General features: G+C 43.8%; 1 protein-coding gene across 1 annotated transcript; it reads left to right on the forward strand.

Moving 5' to 3' along the window:
- The first annotated feature begins 11,509 nt into the window (after positions 1-11,509).
- Positions 11,510-15,804, forward strand: ATP5MF (ATP synthase membrane subunit f). The gene is made up of 4 exons (XM_035132361.3): positions 11,510-11,549; positions 12,685-12,792; positions 14,199-14,315; positions 15,639-15,804. Exons 1-4 carry the CDS (start codon positions 11,534-11,536, stop codon positions 15,665-15,667), a joined length of 270 nt encoding a protein of 89 aa, XP_034988252.1. The 5' UTR covers positions 11,510-11,533; the 3' UTR covers positions 15,668-15,804.
- Positions 15,805-16,496: the final 692 nt, after the last annotated feature.

The raw sequence follows: 16,496 nt of genomic DNA on the forward strand, positions 1-16,496 counted from the left end.
AACTCAGACAGTTCCATATATTCTATCAACTTCTTCTGCCATTCATCCACTATTGGTATACTTCACATTACTTAATCATTAACTCTTTCTACATTAACATAATTTCTACTTAGCCTCTAATTTTTCCCTTAAAATATTCCACATTTCCTAAACTATAATTTCTATCCCATCTAATATATTGAATTATAAACCACCTTCCCTAGAGATACATTGCTGGTCCTGAGCATATTGGACCTAAGTATGCTCAATGATTTTCAAAAAACATGATCCATCCGGCCGGTAGAGCAAACATAGAAACCGTATATGCAACAAATTTATCCCAATCCCAGCACATAACAGATTTTCTCCCTCCTGTATGAAAAGAAAACTGTCTGAAGCCTCTCTTCCGAAAACCTGTCTCCCAGGGGAATTATATCAGGAAACAACACATTGTGGACAATATCTTTCGCTTCTCGCTGCCCCCCCCCCAGTGACAATTTACAGGAATTCTGCTGTAGCTCTCCTCTAAATATATACTCTGGGCATTTTGGAATATCAGAGCGGCAAATGCTTTCCTCATTGCACCAACAGATAATTCAAAGCCCACTGGTTGCGCTCCTCCATTGCCCTATCTGAACTGAGGGTGCAACCTCAACTGCACCCATCCCTCTCAATGTGGTGGCACACTGCAACAGAAGGGGAACAGTGTGGGGGCTAGCTGCCTTTCACAAAAGCTTTTCCTCTATTCTCGATTTCCTCCTAAAGAACACCCATTAATAACCTTCTAATAATCCCAGTAGTGAATTATGGTGCTGGAGGAGACTCTTGAGAGTCCCATGGACTGCAAGAAGATCAAACCTATCCATTCTGAAGTAAATCAGCCCTGAGTGCTCACTGGAAGGACAGATCCTGAAGCTGAGGCTCCAATGCTTTGGCCACCTCATGAGAAGAGAAGACTCCCTGGAAAAGACCCTGATGTTGGGAAAGATGGAGGGCACAAGGAGAAGGGGACGACAGAGGATGAGATGGTTGGACAGTGTTCTCGAAGCTACGAACATGAGTCTGACCAAACTGCAGGAGGCAGTGGAAGACAGGAGTGCCTGGCGTGCTCTGGTCCATGGGGTTACGAAGAGTCAGACATGACTAAACAACTAAACAACAACAACAACAACCCTGCAACTTCACTTCTCGCAGTGAGGGGAAATATTGGGGCTGTCACAAGCTTGCAAACTGGCCAGGCCAGTCAGCTTCTGTACAAGGAATGTGGGGGTCACCATCTTGTCCTTTTCATCTCAAACAGCAAAATATTTTGGGCTTGGCCAAGCGTTTCCTTCCACATCGGTGACCCTCGCTGTTGAAATAATGTTAACTGAGGACCTGCTGTTGGTGAAGTCTCTCTGTTGAGCTTCCCAGTGGCTTCTGAAGTTGGGAATTTCTTGCCAACATGTGCCTGCAGGGCAGCAGATGGGAAGGGGGCAAAACAGAGGGGAAGGAGAGAGAAAGTGAGTGCAAGGGAAGGATGGGAAAGGGCCCAATGATGAATGATTAGGGATTAAAATAGCTCTCGCCTTGGCTGCCACTGAATATGAAGCTCCTGGAATGATACAGCAGATGTTTAAAACAGATTGAAATGTCACAGTCTGCATGGAGGGTGGAACACAGTGTTATCAGAGTCTTCCCTCCTCTCTAATCAGACTGTTCCTTTTGCCCGACTCACGGAGCGATGAGGATGGCACTTGCAAACGTCCAAAGTTGAGGAGAGCAAAGCTCACGGGGTCAGGATGTTGGAGAACGGTGATGAAAACAGGAAAGGAATTGGAAATTGCTGCAATCTGCGTGCTTCTCTGTGGTCAGGAATGGAAATCAGTCGCCCAACACAATCCATATTCATTCCCACTGGTGCGCGTGTGTTTCAAGCCTGGAAAGAATATGGAATGGATGGCATTTTAATCATTACTATGGGATGTCCTTTACATTGAGAGGAAGGCAAAGTGTGCAAATAGTTACATAACTTGCACAGCGGCCAGAGAAACAAATAGCATAGAATTTGGCAGAAACCAGCCATGCTGATATTGATGAATACAAGTTGGAAAGGAAACCACTGCCTTCTTACTGTCAGGCTCCCATTCCAGAAAACAACAATGGCGACACTTATTTCAGAGTAAGGAAGAGATCTTTATTCAGGCCAACAGCAGTACAGTACAGCCTCAGTAGCAAGCACATGTTCCCGAGTCAAGGACACATAGGGAAGGCTACATCTGCCCCTCCCCCCAGGCCTGAGCTTCCCCATCCCAGATGTAGATTGTCACTATTACATTTATAAACTTTTTAAAACAACAACAACAACAACAACAACAACAACAACAACAAAACTTTGTGTAGAAACATCAGCCACTGTGGAAACTGGAGGCATGTACATGAAACTGAAAACAGAATCTGAAAAGCCTTCAGATGTGATAATGCACAGGGATTATCTTGTTCACGCTGCTCTCTTTTTGTGTGGGTCATTCGTAACAGGTGAAGTGGGCCAGAGCATGCTGCTGATCCCCATCAATGATTACCCTGCCCTCTCTCAATAAGAAAACGGGAAGAAAGTGTTTCTCGGAGGATGAGAATTAACTTCAAGGGGTAGATGACTGGGAACAGCTCATGCTGTGAAGCCCTTTCAGAGGCTCGAGAATGAGGCATCCATGAAAAAAGGTAAAGAGTATGTATATATATTACTCATGATGGGTGCACGAACCAGCCAAAGTGAAGCAATTTTAAGCCCTGCTGGTTGCAGCGGGAGATGAGATTTCAGCACCTGCTTAACTTCATAATAAACTGAATTGAAAAGTGCCCCTTTTTTGCAGCATCGTTTGGACTTGTTTCAAAATGTGGTAAGTGGGTCTTGCAAGGGAGCTTTTGCAGAGCAGAATTCTCACATTCAGGGTCCCATTCTTTCTTTCAGAATAGAATGTGTTATTCTGTTACTCTGTTATTCTCTTCCCTGTGTTATAATCTGCCTCATATAACCAACATGTTTAAGTCTAATTAATGCATGAAGGGGTTACCATGTCAGGCATAGCTAGGTCATTCCTCCTTACCTTGGGAGGAAGGCATAGCTGTCAAGTTTTCCCTTTTCTCATGAGGAAGTCTATTCAGCATAAGGGAAATTTCCTTTAAAAAAGGGGAGAACTTGACAGCTATGGAGGAAGGTGGTCAGGCCTTTGTTCCCCTCTCAGTCTAAAGGAGAAGCTCTGCGTGTGAAGAGGTTCTGAGCTGGTTGCTGCAGCTCAGACCTTATGGTTCTTACAAGCCATTCTTGCATTCCTATACCAATTATTTAGGAACTTTCACCACTGTAACCAAATCAAGTTTTACTGCTTGTGATTTCTGACTGATGTATGTAAAGCACATGAACCTGACCTTTGGAGAGTTTGTAAGTAAACCATTTTAAACTGGATACAACCCTGTGTTTGCAAGATACCAAAGTGTCACAGACTAGCATGGCCTAGTTTAGAAAAGATTTCTCTCTTTTTTCCTTGTCTCTTTTTTTCTTTAGCAACCTCTTGACTGATGGAGAAGTTTCCTTGGCAGTGGTGCTGAGCTTGGCTTTCTCAAGGGTAGCTTCCCAGCAAAACATCTGGATGCGATGGTCCATCCAAGAGGCCTGACATGAAACAGGGCTTCGGATTGCATCCCCAGAGAGGCAGTCCGCTGAGGAAAGGCTTGCCTTGATGGGGCGTGTCCGAGATGCTGGATAGGAAAGGGCAGCCCAGGAGCGAGCAGCGGATTTGGCAGAGACAAGGCTAGCTGTGTCCTGGCTTCCAAAGGCTGACCACCCTCGCTGCCATACAAATTTCGCTGCAATCCTAGCAGTTTCTAATGCATGCAGTAGTTCTTATGCTTAAACAGCCAGCCCACAACATTTTCTTCCCTAAGGCACAGCAGCAAATGTGTCTTCCTCCTTCCAGTTCAAGGAGAGTAGAACTCAAGGTCAGTCAAGCTATTCTGGCACCTGAGCCAGAAAAATCATTCAGGTACCTTCCCCCCCCCCCCTGCATCTTTGCAGTAGTAATAGTAGTAATAGATGTTTCATTAGTGAGCCACACAACTTCCACACAACCCACATGCCTGCTGAGATAGTTTGGGAAGGTTTCCGGTGTGTTAACAAACCCTCTAAGTGTCCCTATTTCCAGGGACAGTCCCAGGTTTACAGAAGCCATCCTAGTCTCTGATTTGATTCCGGAATGTCCCACTTTCCCTTAGGACACACCTATTTTCATCAGAGAAATGTTGGAGGGTATGGAGTTATTTGACCCCTGAGCCAAGGAGATAAGTAATTCTACCGCCTATAGAAGACATCTGACAGCAGCCCTGCATAGGGAAGTTTTTTAATGTTTAAAGTTTTATAAGTTTTTTTTATATGTTAAAAAGCCGCTGGGGCAACCCAGTCGGATGGATGGGGTATAAATAACAAAAGTATTATTACACTAGTAACTTGGAAGTCGAACGGAATGCGTTCCAGAAGTCCGTTCGACTTCCAAAACATTTGGAAACCAAAGCACGGCTTCCAATTGGCTGCAGGAAGCTCCTGCAGCCAATTGGAAGCCACGGAAGCCCCGTCGGACTTTCGGGTTCCAAAGAACATTTGCAAACCGGAACACTCACTTCCGGGTTTGCGGCATTCGGGAGCCAAAACATTTGACTCGCAAGGCATTCGGGATCCAAGGTACGACTGTATTAAGGAACAGGACATCCTTATTTTCACTGGTGAAATGTTGGAGGGTATGCCACTGTGGCTCGTGACATCTGAGTCGTATGGCTAGGAGGGGCATATTTTAAAGAGAGTTGAACGGCAGGATTAAGTGCCGTGTTTTGGAATACACTGAAAGCAAATATGGGTCCTTCAGGAGAACTTCATTTACTAATGGAACCTGCTGAGAAAGGAGCACTCCATAAGACTTCCGCCTCCATCATTAGCCTTTGCTTGGCTTGCTGCTTTTTGTACACTTCCCTCAGGCTACTAATATGCACCACAAGGGATAGCTCATTGTCAGACAAGGAACAGCTACCAGCGCTGGAGTGAGGTGAAGGCTGTGGGTTTTTAGAAACAAAAACCTCCCCCCTTTTCACCAAACAGAATTTGCTAAAAATAGCAGCTCCTCGAGAACAGGCCTGCCTGAAAATAGCTGTTTTCTCAGGGAGCAGAGATTGCTTCTTCTGAAAGGAGTTGCTATTAATGTAGAATTGTCCCTCAGGCCATCTTCTGAAGAAAAAAAGAGAGGGGGGGTTAAACTTGCTGTGTACACTAAATTCCACAAAAAGCCATGTTCAAATATGGACACCTCTCAGTTGTCAAGCTGTCCAATAACCTCTCTAGAGATGACTTGTTCAATCCTAGTTTCATCAGGAAGCATTTTCTGCATCTTAAGCAATAGAGGACCAGAATTCTCACGCACACCCTGTGACATCTGACAGCCTCGAACAACGTGGTGATGCAGCAGCTTTCAAGCAGCTTTCAAGCTGGTGGCCAGCAGCTTTCAAGCTTTTCTGCCTTCAGAGAAACCCTGTTGCTCTGAGTATCAACTTGTCTACTAAGAAACCTCAGTCTGCAGGTCTGTACTGAGGGATATGACGTTCTAAGGCAGTGGTTCCCGAAATCTGACCTGCCGTGGGCTACAAGGAAAATGCTGAGGTTCTTGGCAGACCACAATTTTTTCCTGCCTCTTGCAGCAACTGTAATGCACTGTGCTACACGCTGTATGATTTTTAATTGTCTTTTCACAGACATGCCACAGACCACCTTAATGAAGAAATCCCTGATCTTGGGAGCACACAGTCTCCTGTGGGGTCCAGCCCTTCGGATCTCACCAGTGACCTACTTGAACTTTTCTGGAAGTTTCACACTGCATGGGGAAATATAAAAAATAGCAGGAATTTTTTCCTTCAGGGAGTTTTTGATTACTATTGCTTGTTTGGAAACAATTGTGAGATGTGAATGTACATTAAGCCAACTGAGATCTGTTGTTGTCTATTTATTTATTTACTTATTTATTGCTTGATTGGGGGAGGGGGAAACCCCTCAAAAGAATAATAAAAAAACCCATTACATGTAAAACAGTTAAAAACAACTATTCAAAACATTTATAAAATAAAATAAAATTAGTGATAAACTAAACACAGATGAAAACACACACCTGCACTCTACCTATTTGGATAAAAGGTAAAGGGACCCCTGACCATTAGGTCCAGTCGTAACCGACTCTGGGGTTGTGGCGCTCCTCTCGTGTTATTGGCCGAGGGAGCCGGTGTACAGCTTCCAGGTCTTGTGGCCAGCATGACAAAGCCGCTTCTGGTGAACCAGAGCAGCACATGGAAACGCCGTTTACCTTCCCGCTGTAGCGGTAGGCCTATCTATTTATCTACTTGCACTTTGACGTGCTTTCGAACTGCTTGGTTGGCAGGAGCTGGGACTGAGCAACGGGAGCTCACTCCGTCGTGGGGATTTGAAACGCCGACCTTCTGATCAGCAAGCCCTAGGCTCTGTGGTTTAACCCACAGCGCCACCCGCATCCCACATATTTGGATAGGCTTCTCTAAACAAAAATGTTTTTAGCAGGCACTGAAAACAGTGTAGTAAAGCTAACCTGCCTGATGTCAATAGGCAGGGAGTTCCAAAGTGCAACCACACTAAATGATCGATTTCTTACAAACGTGGAACAAGTATTATGTGGCACCTGTAACAATGCTAGTTCTTATTGTTTATGTTCTTGTTCCTACTACTCCTATTATTGTCTTATTAACACACCACCCTTTCTTACACAGATTACAGGGTAGTACACAACATGAAAACTGTGATACAGCCATTATAATTAAAGAAACCAGTTAGTTATAACACATATCCTATCATCAAGACTCAGAGTCTTTAACTGATTGGTTTTTTGTTTCTAATTGCAGGAAATATCGCAATACTTGCCTTCCTCCACCATTTAGCACGGCCTCCTTCGGATATAAACTTATTTTGTGGCCTATCCCTTTGCAACAACCTCTAGCTCAATTTTAAGAAATAAGTAAATAGTAAAAAGATCCATATTTCGCAAGCCTTCCCAAAGCCTCTTAGCAGCCAGAGAAATTGAACAGCTTTTTCTGTAGGCTGTTTTTTTCTAAGCAAGGCTGACACCTGCTGGGAAGCTCTGAAATGGCTATTTGTTAAATAGGTATCTGAAGAAGTGTGCATGCACACGAAAGCTCATTCCAAAATATAAACTTAGTTGGTCTTTAAGGTGCTACTGAAGGAATTTTTTTATTTTGTTAAATAGTGGATTCTTTCACTATTAGGTCCGTATGACCCTTAATTTTGCTACATGTGTATGATCAAGCATGGATTCTGTGCTCAGAATGGCCAGATCTAGGCCCTGAGGAAGGAGGCATGTGTGTGCCACGAGAACAAGCTCATGCATTCAGGCCGGTTACATAAGAACATAAGAACATAAGGGGTTCTTCTGGATTGAGCCAATGGTCCATTTAGTCTAGCAACCTTTTCTCACAAGGGCCAACTAAATGCCTCAAGGAGGAGCCACAATGGGATCTGAGCATATGAGCGCTTTCCTCATCTGTGGTTTCTAGTAACTGGTATTCAGGAGCATTACTACCGCCAACTGTGGAGGCAGACCATAATCACCATGGCTAGTAGTCATCAATAGCCCTGGAGGAAAAGAAACTCAGGAAAGGTTCGGACAATAGAACCCTCCCCACGATGCCGCGTAGACCTCCACCGAGGCCAAGGTATGAGGTGTGCTCATTAAAGATTTCCCCTGATGTACTTCCTGTGGACTGAGACAAATGAAACTGGGCACAGTTACAACTCCTTCTCTACATAGCTACCAGCAAGAACCACACACTTCTCCCATCGCTTTATGCAGCTGTGGAGACCTCGTCTGTAGAAGTTGGCAGGTTGTATCAGAAGCCATGACTTGACCTCAGAAATCAGTCTGGAAAAAGCTTGCCCTTCAAAAATAACTTCATGGTTGGAAAGAGGTGGAAGTCTGATGGTGCTTCCATTGTTTGGACTGGGATTTAGTCTCTGGGTCATAATGATGGACCCATGTTTCGTCCTGAGTAATTAGTCTGGCGAAGAATTCATCATGGTTTTCGTGACACCTAGCCAAAAGAGGCCGTGAGCATGTGACTTGTGACTCGTTCCTGCTTCTGGAAAGGCGTCAGCAGCCAGGGAATCCACAATGTGGACACTGTTGCAACGGGGTCCTCTCTGTATCCACAGGTAGGCAAAAGAGAGAAAATCCCAAACTGAGATAAGCCCCGAGCTCATATCCCCTTTCACTAAGGCAGTTCATTAAAAACTTCTTTTTGAAAATGCCTGCTCCAAAGGTCTTATCTTACTACACGAGGGATTATATAGCTATATCTGAAATTTCATGCATATCAGTTAATATCTTGACCCTCCTCCACGAAAATAGCTGTTTTGTTGGCCATTTTCCTATATCGTGAAGGCTGAAATTTCAATTCAGTGGAGCAGGGTCAAGATATTAACTGATATGCATGAAATTTCAGATATAGCTATATAATCCCTAGTGTAGTAAGATAAGACCTTTGGAGAAGGCATTTTCACAAAAAATAATAATTTTTTTAATGAACCTCCCTACCTTTCACGCTCCCCCCGCCCTCATGCCAAACATACATTAGGTCAGTGTTTCTCAACCTTTTTTGGGCCACGGCACACTTGTTCTATGAAAAAAAATCCCGCGGCACACCAACTCTGTGCCGCCCTATATTTAGTTTAGTTTGGAGGGGAGACGTAAAGCATGCCACTGAAGAACTGCTGCGCGGTAGCCAGGCGGACCCACCAGGCGCAGAGCCTGCGGAGCGAGCGGGGACACGTTAGACAGCACACACAGACCCCAGGCGTGCAGACACGGGCGCGCAGCTGCTGCCGCCTCCCTCCCAGCCGCCCCAGGCAGCCGCCCGCCGCTCTGGCCCGGCGAAGGGAAGCCCTGCGCAGCCTTCCCCGCCTGCCTCCTCCTCCCCAGGCGGCGGCGGCGCCCTCTCTGGCCTCCCGCTGGATGCCGACTCTAAATTTTGCCGCGACATTCGGCGACGAGAAGGGCGATTTGCATTGTCACATGCCTGGCAGCCGCCAATAATCAGCGCTGACCCGCCGGAAAGGAAGCCGCCAGGTCACGACACGGGCGCTCGCCTCGCGTCGTGACCCAGCCGGCTTCCTTTCTGGCGGGTCAGCGACGTGACAATGCAAATCGCCCTTCTCGTCATGGCACACCAGCCAGCGTCTCGCGGCACAGTAGTGTGCCACGGAACACCGGTTGAGAAACGCTGCATTAGGTACATGTGAGACAGGTGAGTCATACCTGATTCACATGAGGCAACAAGATCTTGTGCTCATCTTTGGCTTTTCCGTCTCCCTAGGTGTCATGGGAGGATGAGACTGGAAACTGATAGCTGGAGACAATGCCTGGCGGGGTGATTTACAAAATACAACCACAAACTCACAGACTAATTTTTACAGGAATCATAAAGACATTAGCAAGAACAAAAGGATTTAAGAAACAAAAGATGGAAACAGTTTATTGAATACAGTATTTACAAACAAACTGTAAACAGATAAGAACATTGGCAGGATTGTTGTAATAACCTTTAAACATTTAAAGTAGATGAATAAATTATTAAGTTAATTTGGAATATGCAGAATGTGTGTGTGTGTGTGTGTGTGTGTGTGTGTGTGTAACAAATTTAAGGAACCGCAGAAAGAGGGGGAAGGAAGTCGAGTTTCGAAATGTTAAAATGATTGTAAAATTATTAAAAGGTATACAGTTGAAAATCATAAATAAAAATTACAGTATATATAAATAATAACAAACAAACAAAAGATGGTTGCATAGATTTCAAGTGTAAACTGCAAACTGTTTTGTAAGCTTTAAGACGATCAGTTGTTACAAAGCACTTAATTAAAAAATATTGCAAAACAAACTGTTACATGTCTTTATAATCGCAAGGGGTCTGACTCATGGGGATACGTTTCATATCAAGATGTATTTTATTTCAAGGCATCACAGTGGAGAGAAAAGAAACATGGCTGTTCCCTTTATTAGTTCAATATACCTTTATGTAATTGAGGGAGCATTTATTTTCTTAGCACTTCCTTGAATTTGTCTAGTCCTCTTTGAAAGCCAGTCAAGTTGGTAGCCACCTCCTCATTGCCTCCTGTGGCATTGAGTTCCATAGTTTAACTGTGCACTGCATGAAAAAGTGCTTTATTTTATCTGCCTCGAATCCAACATTCAGCTTCTTTGGAGTTCTGGAGAGAGGGAGAAAAACTTTCTGTAGCCTCTTTCTCTATGCATGCATATTTTTACAAACCTCTATTATCCTCTTACTCGCCTTTTCTCTAAACCGAAAAGCCCCAAATGTTGTAACCTTTCCTCGTAAGATAATTGCTCCATCCCCTTCATCGTTTTGGTTGACTTTAAAATCGATTTTTAAATGTTAACATCCAGCCTTTCAATCTGTTCATCATGTTTGTTGAACAAACAAACCCCAACATCCAAGACTAATGAAAGCAATAAAAATAAAAGCAGAAGCCAGCGTTTATATAGAACAAATCAATCATCAATAAAACGACAGAATTGTCTAATCATTAGATTATGTTTCAAAATCATTTCTCTTTAAAAGGTATACCTTTGTTTTCTTTTTCCTTTTTTTTGAGGTGAGGTGCCTTTTTATTGCTTATATATTTTGGATTAGTGATTGTTTTAGGACGCATCGTGATACGATGTTTGCAGTTTTATGCTACACAGCTTGAGAGATTTCTATTAAAAGGAGAAATATAGAACAGCAATATTATTTTAATATATTCCCCCATCCTTTGCTGTAATTTGCAGCACTAAGGGTGGCTTGTGAAAGTTTAAAACACAGCAAAAGTCAACAGAAGTTAAGCAACCAGTAAGGGGGGGATAGGTGTAAAAACCTTTTGTAGAAATGTATTTGTGTGGAGGGGGGGGGTCAGTTTCGAAAGCAAATCTCATTAATTCATTGTGGCTTGGACAAACATTTTGGCTAAGTTATTTATTAGGAGTATTTTCTATGTGGGATCTTATTGTTTCTGGGCTTGTTTTGTTCTTGTTGTTTCGCTTTTGTGTGTGTTTTCCTTGACTGGGGTATTTTTCAGCTGAAAAGCCGTTCTGGATCCCCTTCAGGAGAGAAAAAAGCGGGATATGAAGTGATTGACAGCACACAAGCCCTATGCCTGTTTACTCAGGAAGCAAATCCCACTGCCTTCAAGGGATCTCGCCCCTCAAATATGCGCGCGCCAAAGACACCTGTGAGGAGAACGTTCCGCTCTTATCCAATCCCTTGGCTTCTCTTTCCCGCCTAAACTAGCTCCGCCCAGCCCCTCCCCTTCTCCCACCTCGCTAGGCCCGCCCATTACACCGCCCAAGGAGAGGGCGACCTTCTTTTCCCACGAGCCCCGCGCGCGCAACCTTCTCCCGGCAGCCCTTGCGAGCGGAGGACAGGGAGACGCTGCGGCAGCTTCAAGATGGCGGACCGACCCGGTAAGCGATTTTTGAGGGAGGGAGACGCCAAGGTGACCCGGCTCCTGTCAGGGTTTGGGCGGTGCTGGGGTTAGCTTGCTCCCATTTTCCGGAGAAGAAGTGCCCCGCGCTCCGCCCTGTTCTGTGGAAGGAGAAGGGAGCGCCTTCTGCGAAAGACGCCCTTCTCAATGCAGCCGTAGGTAGAAGCGCCAGGCCGCTGCTTCTCATTGCTGGGGTTCGCCCTTGAGGCCACCGTTTCTCTCTCCCCCCCCCCAACCTTTCTCTTTGTTGGCTCCCAACAGCTCTCCTTTGCATTTGTGTCCTCGTGCGGGCACGTTCAACTCCCAAGAGACTGCGATCTTCTCCCAGTATTAAAAAAAACTGGCAGTTTTTTTTTAATACTGGAAGTATAAAATCCATTGTCATTGGAGGGAGAAGGAGCGTGTGTTGAGCTTTTTAGGGGGAGGGTTGCCTTGAGATGTTGAGCTTTTTTTAGGGGGGTTGTTAAGCTTTCTTTAAGGAGGGTTACAAGAAATCGCAGACAATTGCAAGCAGCCCACCTAGGCCAGCATCCTGTTCCCCCAGTGGCCAATCACATGCCTCTATTGGGAAACCTGCAAGCAGGACCTGAGCACATGAACAACTCTCCCTGCAGTTTCCAGTAACTGGTACGGGAACTGGATATGAACGGGATCCGTTCCGGTGCCCTGTACGCATCCAGAGCAGTACTTACCCTGAAGTGCCGAATCTGTGCATGCTGCCCGCGCGATTCGGCGCATGTGTGTGATGTCATTCGGCACGTCTGCGCATGTGCGAATCGCTGAACCCGGAAGTAACCCGTTCCGTTACTTGCGGGTTCGGCACGTACCTATCCAGTGTCGGACACAACCTGAAGCATATGTAACTAGAGGTATGACTGTATTGGGAAGCATTTATAGCCTCCAACCATAGAGGCTGAGCCATAGCTGTGATGGCTAAAAGCCATCAATAGCTTTCTTCTCCATGAATTTGCCTATTCATCTTTCAAAGATGTCAGAAGTCGGTGGCCGCCTCCGAGGGGAGGTGTGGGGAGATGTTACCACTTGCTCCTCCATGGAATAGGGGTGGGTAAGTCATAGCAGATACCCACCCTCACGTTCTTTTTTCTCCCTCTTAGTTCCAGTAAAAGACATGAGGCTGCTGGATGTAAAAGTGGGGCAATTGCCAAACTGGTTAGCAACTCGAAATTACACCCCAGCTGGGTTTGTTTTGGGTGTCCGAGGAGGTGAGTGTCTGGGAAACATCTGATGTGGAGCATATATTTGTGGCAGGAACTGTATGCATGTGATCATCTTGCTGAATATTTAGTTTAATCTGTTCAACACCAACATTTTGTGTGCAGATAACCATGGTTTCAGAAGTCTCCTATTAGGTTTATGCCAAGTGTTATACCTGAGAAACAGTGTCTGGATTCAGTGTACAACAGATCACACTTTCCATTGAAATATTCTTAATTTGCCAATGAAATAAAGGCTTCATGGGGTGTAAAAATCTAGTTGTGATCCACCTTCAAATTTTTAATCCCACTTGATGCATTGACAGTGTGATCCAAATACATACTTGGGAGTATACCTATTTCTATTGAATTTGGTAGCATAAGAGTAAAAAGGCATAGGATTGAGCCACAAGTTTCCTCAGTCTTGTAGCCAGATCCTTTGCATTTCTATGCTTAACTTCCACTGAGCTCATTGGCACACTCAAATAAATGCACACAGAACTACAACCCTGAACAGGCAGTTTCTGGCCTTCGTTCCTACTTATTTAAAGGACCTGTCCACCCTTCAGTTTAAAGCAAACAAAAAACAAGCATATACTTAAAAACAGCAAAATCAATAGTAGCAGCATAAAAACAGAGGCAGTGGCTGCTTATGAATCAAAAACCAGAGAGCTCTTACCCCATGTACCGTGTTTCTCATATTATAAGACATGTCTTATATTCATTTTTTCCTCAAAAAAACACACTATGGCTTATTTTCAAGGGATGTCTTATTTTTTTCCTCCTCCTCCTGCCGCGGCCGGCATTGCTGCTGCGCCTATCACTATGTCTTATTTTTGGGGTATGGCTTATATTCCTTGAATGCTTAAAAATCCTGCTATGGCTTATTTTATGGGTATGTCTTAAAATATGAGAAACAGGGTAGAGCTGGCAGTAGTTCTGAAACATTTCAAGCAGGTTTTTATTTCCCAGCCCAACTTCCTTGACGGGAAGGAATTGAACACAAGGCCTCTTGCAAAACATTCGTTCATCTGCAGAGCTGCAGCTTTAACCTGAGTTCTCAGTCCCTTTCCCTCTGTTCCTAAGCATATGTCTTAATGTAGTCATTTTTAATTGTTAAGCTAGATAAGCTAAATAGTACAGACTTCTTGTAAAATCCTGATCTTTGATAAATTTCCTACTTGGGCTATAAATCTAAGTACACTAGCTAGAAAGGTAGGTCTCATTGAGGCTGCTGAGTTCAATGGAACTAAGCAATAGGCTGCAAAAGTGATGATCTTGGACTCAAGACTTCATTTCTTTATTCTGTTAGCCTTTTAGTGTAGCTGTCACTTATTATCACTACTAGTACTATGGTAGGTGTTCCTCTGCTATCTGTATACTGTGCAGCTAAGACGACGTTCCTTTTTCACTAGGCTATGACAGATTTGTCAAAAAGTACATTGATGTGAAGAAACCAGGCATTGGTGGCTTGGCCATGATGCTAACTGCCTATGTGGTTATCAGCTACATCTGGAGCTTCGACCATATAAGTGAGTAAAACTTCCATTGTGTATACCTAAAAAGCAGCATTAAATACAGAACAGACACGTCTTTCACAATTTATCTTGTACAATTTCAACTTTACATGATAAATGCATGCAAAGCAGGTATCTTTTAACCTCCCTCCCTTGCTTACTGGGCAAGCCCTGCTCAGCAGGCAAGCTCTGGGATGCTCTTGCAAGATACTGCGGGGCCGTCCCAGGTTCCCACAAGAACTTGCATGACCCCCATCAGGCTTCCAGAGCTAACATGATGTGATGGCCTTGCTTGGGGGACAAGGCCAACTCAGTGCACTGGCTCTGGAAATGTAAGGACACTAATGGGTGGTTAAAGTATATCACTTTTTGCATCCCTGCGTAAGATGTTGTACTGTAAATACTCTGAGAATTCTTAATGCTTTTAGGGAAAGGCATGTGTTGTTGATTTTCTGGCCGTGCTTCATGCCCCGGGTTGCATCAGTTGCACTCTCACTCTTCCTTATGGAACTACAGTGGTACCTCTACTTACGAATTTAATGCGTTCCGAATGCACATTTGTAAGTCGAAAAAAATTGTAAGTCGAATCCCATAGGAATGAATTGGGAGAAAAAATTCATAAGTAGAAGCAATCCTATCTAAATCGCATCCAAGATGGCGGACGGAGCTCTATTCGTAAGCAGAAACATTCGTAAGTAGAGTTACCACTGTACTAATCTTGGGATACAGTGGTGCCTCGCTAGACGAATTTAATTCGTTCCACGGGTCTTTTCTTATAACGAAAAATTCATCTAGCGAATCCCATAGGAATGCATTGAAATTTGTTTTGCCCATAGGAACGCATTAATTGAATTTCAATGCATTCCTATGGGCTAATTAATTCGCTAGACGAATTTTTCATAAAACGAATTCATCTAGCGAGGCAGCCTCCGCTCGAAAAATCCTTTCACTAAGCGGAAATTTCGTTAAGCAGGGCATTTGTTAAGCGAGGCACCACTGTACCTAAATTGAACTTACATGGCCAAAGTATACCACTGAGTACTTGTGCTGGAGAAATGGGGAGGTTGTGTTCATAGGAAATTTGTAAAATTTCCCAGATGCATGTAGCTGCTTACTGTTGGGATGCCCTGCTGCCATCAGGCGTTAAGTAAAACCTATTTTCCCCAGGTATTTAGTTAATGACAGTATACAGTATGTCATTATTGTTTAGCTTTGTCATGGCAATTAGAAGCTGTTTTGAATACACATGGAAATATGGGATAAACCTTTTAAATAAAGAATTCACTTCCATATACAAATATCCAAAAGCCTCAGCAACTGTTTGTTTTGGCTATTCAGAGCATGATCGCTGGAGGAAGTATCACTGAAGCTTGATGGACCAGAAGAATACAAGCTACCATACTGCAAATTGTAATGAGTTAGCTTCAACTGGATGCAGATTGGCTCTTACCTTCTAGACTCAACAGTGTACTCTGTGACCAATAATAAAATACTTTCATTGTGACTGATGGAACTAATTTGATCACTGCAAGGTAACAAACAGTTATCCTACAGCGGGCGCGGGGGGTGTACATTAAGTTGGTGCTTGAAGGGATTGTTAACCATAGGCCATGAGTGAATAATTGCCTTTTGTAAGGATAAGGAGTAAAGAGCATTAGACATAGTCAGTGCTATTAACAAAATCTAGAGACTAGATGACATTCTTGGAACTTACTCAAGTCTGCAGAGTAATTCAGTTCAGGTGACTGAAGCTGTGTGCATTTTAGAAGTAGGCTCAATCTGGCCCTAGCAACAAAACCAAATAATATAGCTTCTTTCATTTGGTTTCTCTAATAAGGGACATTTAATGCTCTTGTTTTGCAGCAGGAAGATTCCTTAGTAACTCCTTAGTAAAATTGAAACCACTGTTCCTGCTACATAACTGCTCAATCTACAAGATAATCAATTAAATATCCTGGTTATGTTGTGATGCAGGACCTCAGTTAATTTTTCCCAGGCATGTGTACTTTTTCTGTCCCCCAAAGTCACACTTCATAAATTAACATCAAAGTATCTCCCTTTAAAATAGGAAATAAATGTTTAAAGATAGTTTGGGCAACTGTAGCTGAACTCTTTGATAATGGGTCAGAATTGCATGACACATTTCAGAAAGTGCAGATTCTACCATCAAAAATCAAGTATAGTTGTGTGGTAAGA

Source organism: Zootoca vivipara, chromosome 13 (assembly GCF_965207765.1).
Source record: "Zootoca vivipara chromosome 13, rZooViv2.hap1.1, whole genome shotgun sequence".
Classification (NCBI taxonomy): Eukaryota; Metazoa; Chordata; class Lepidosauria; order Squamata; family Lacertidae; genus Zootoca; species Zootoca vivipara.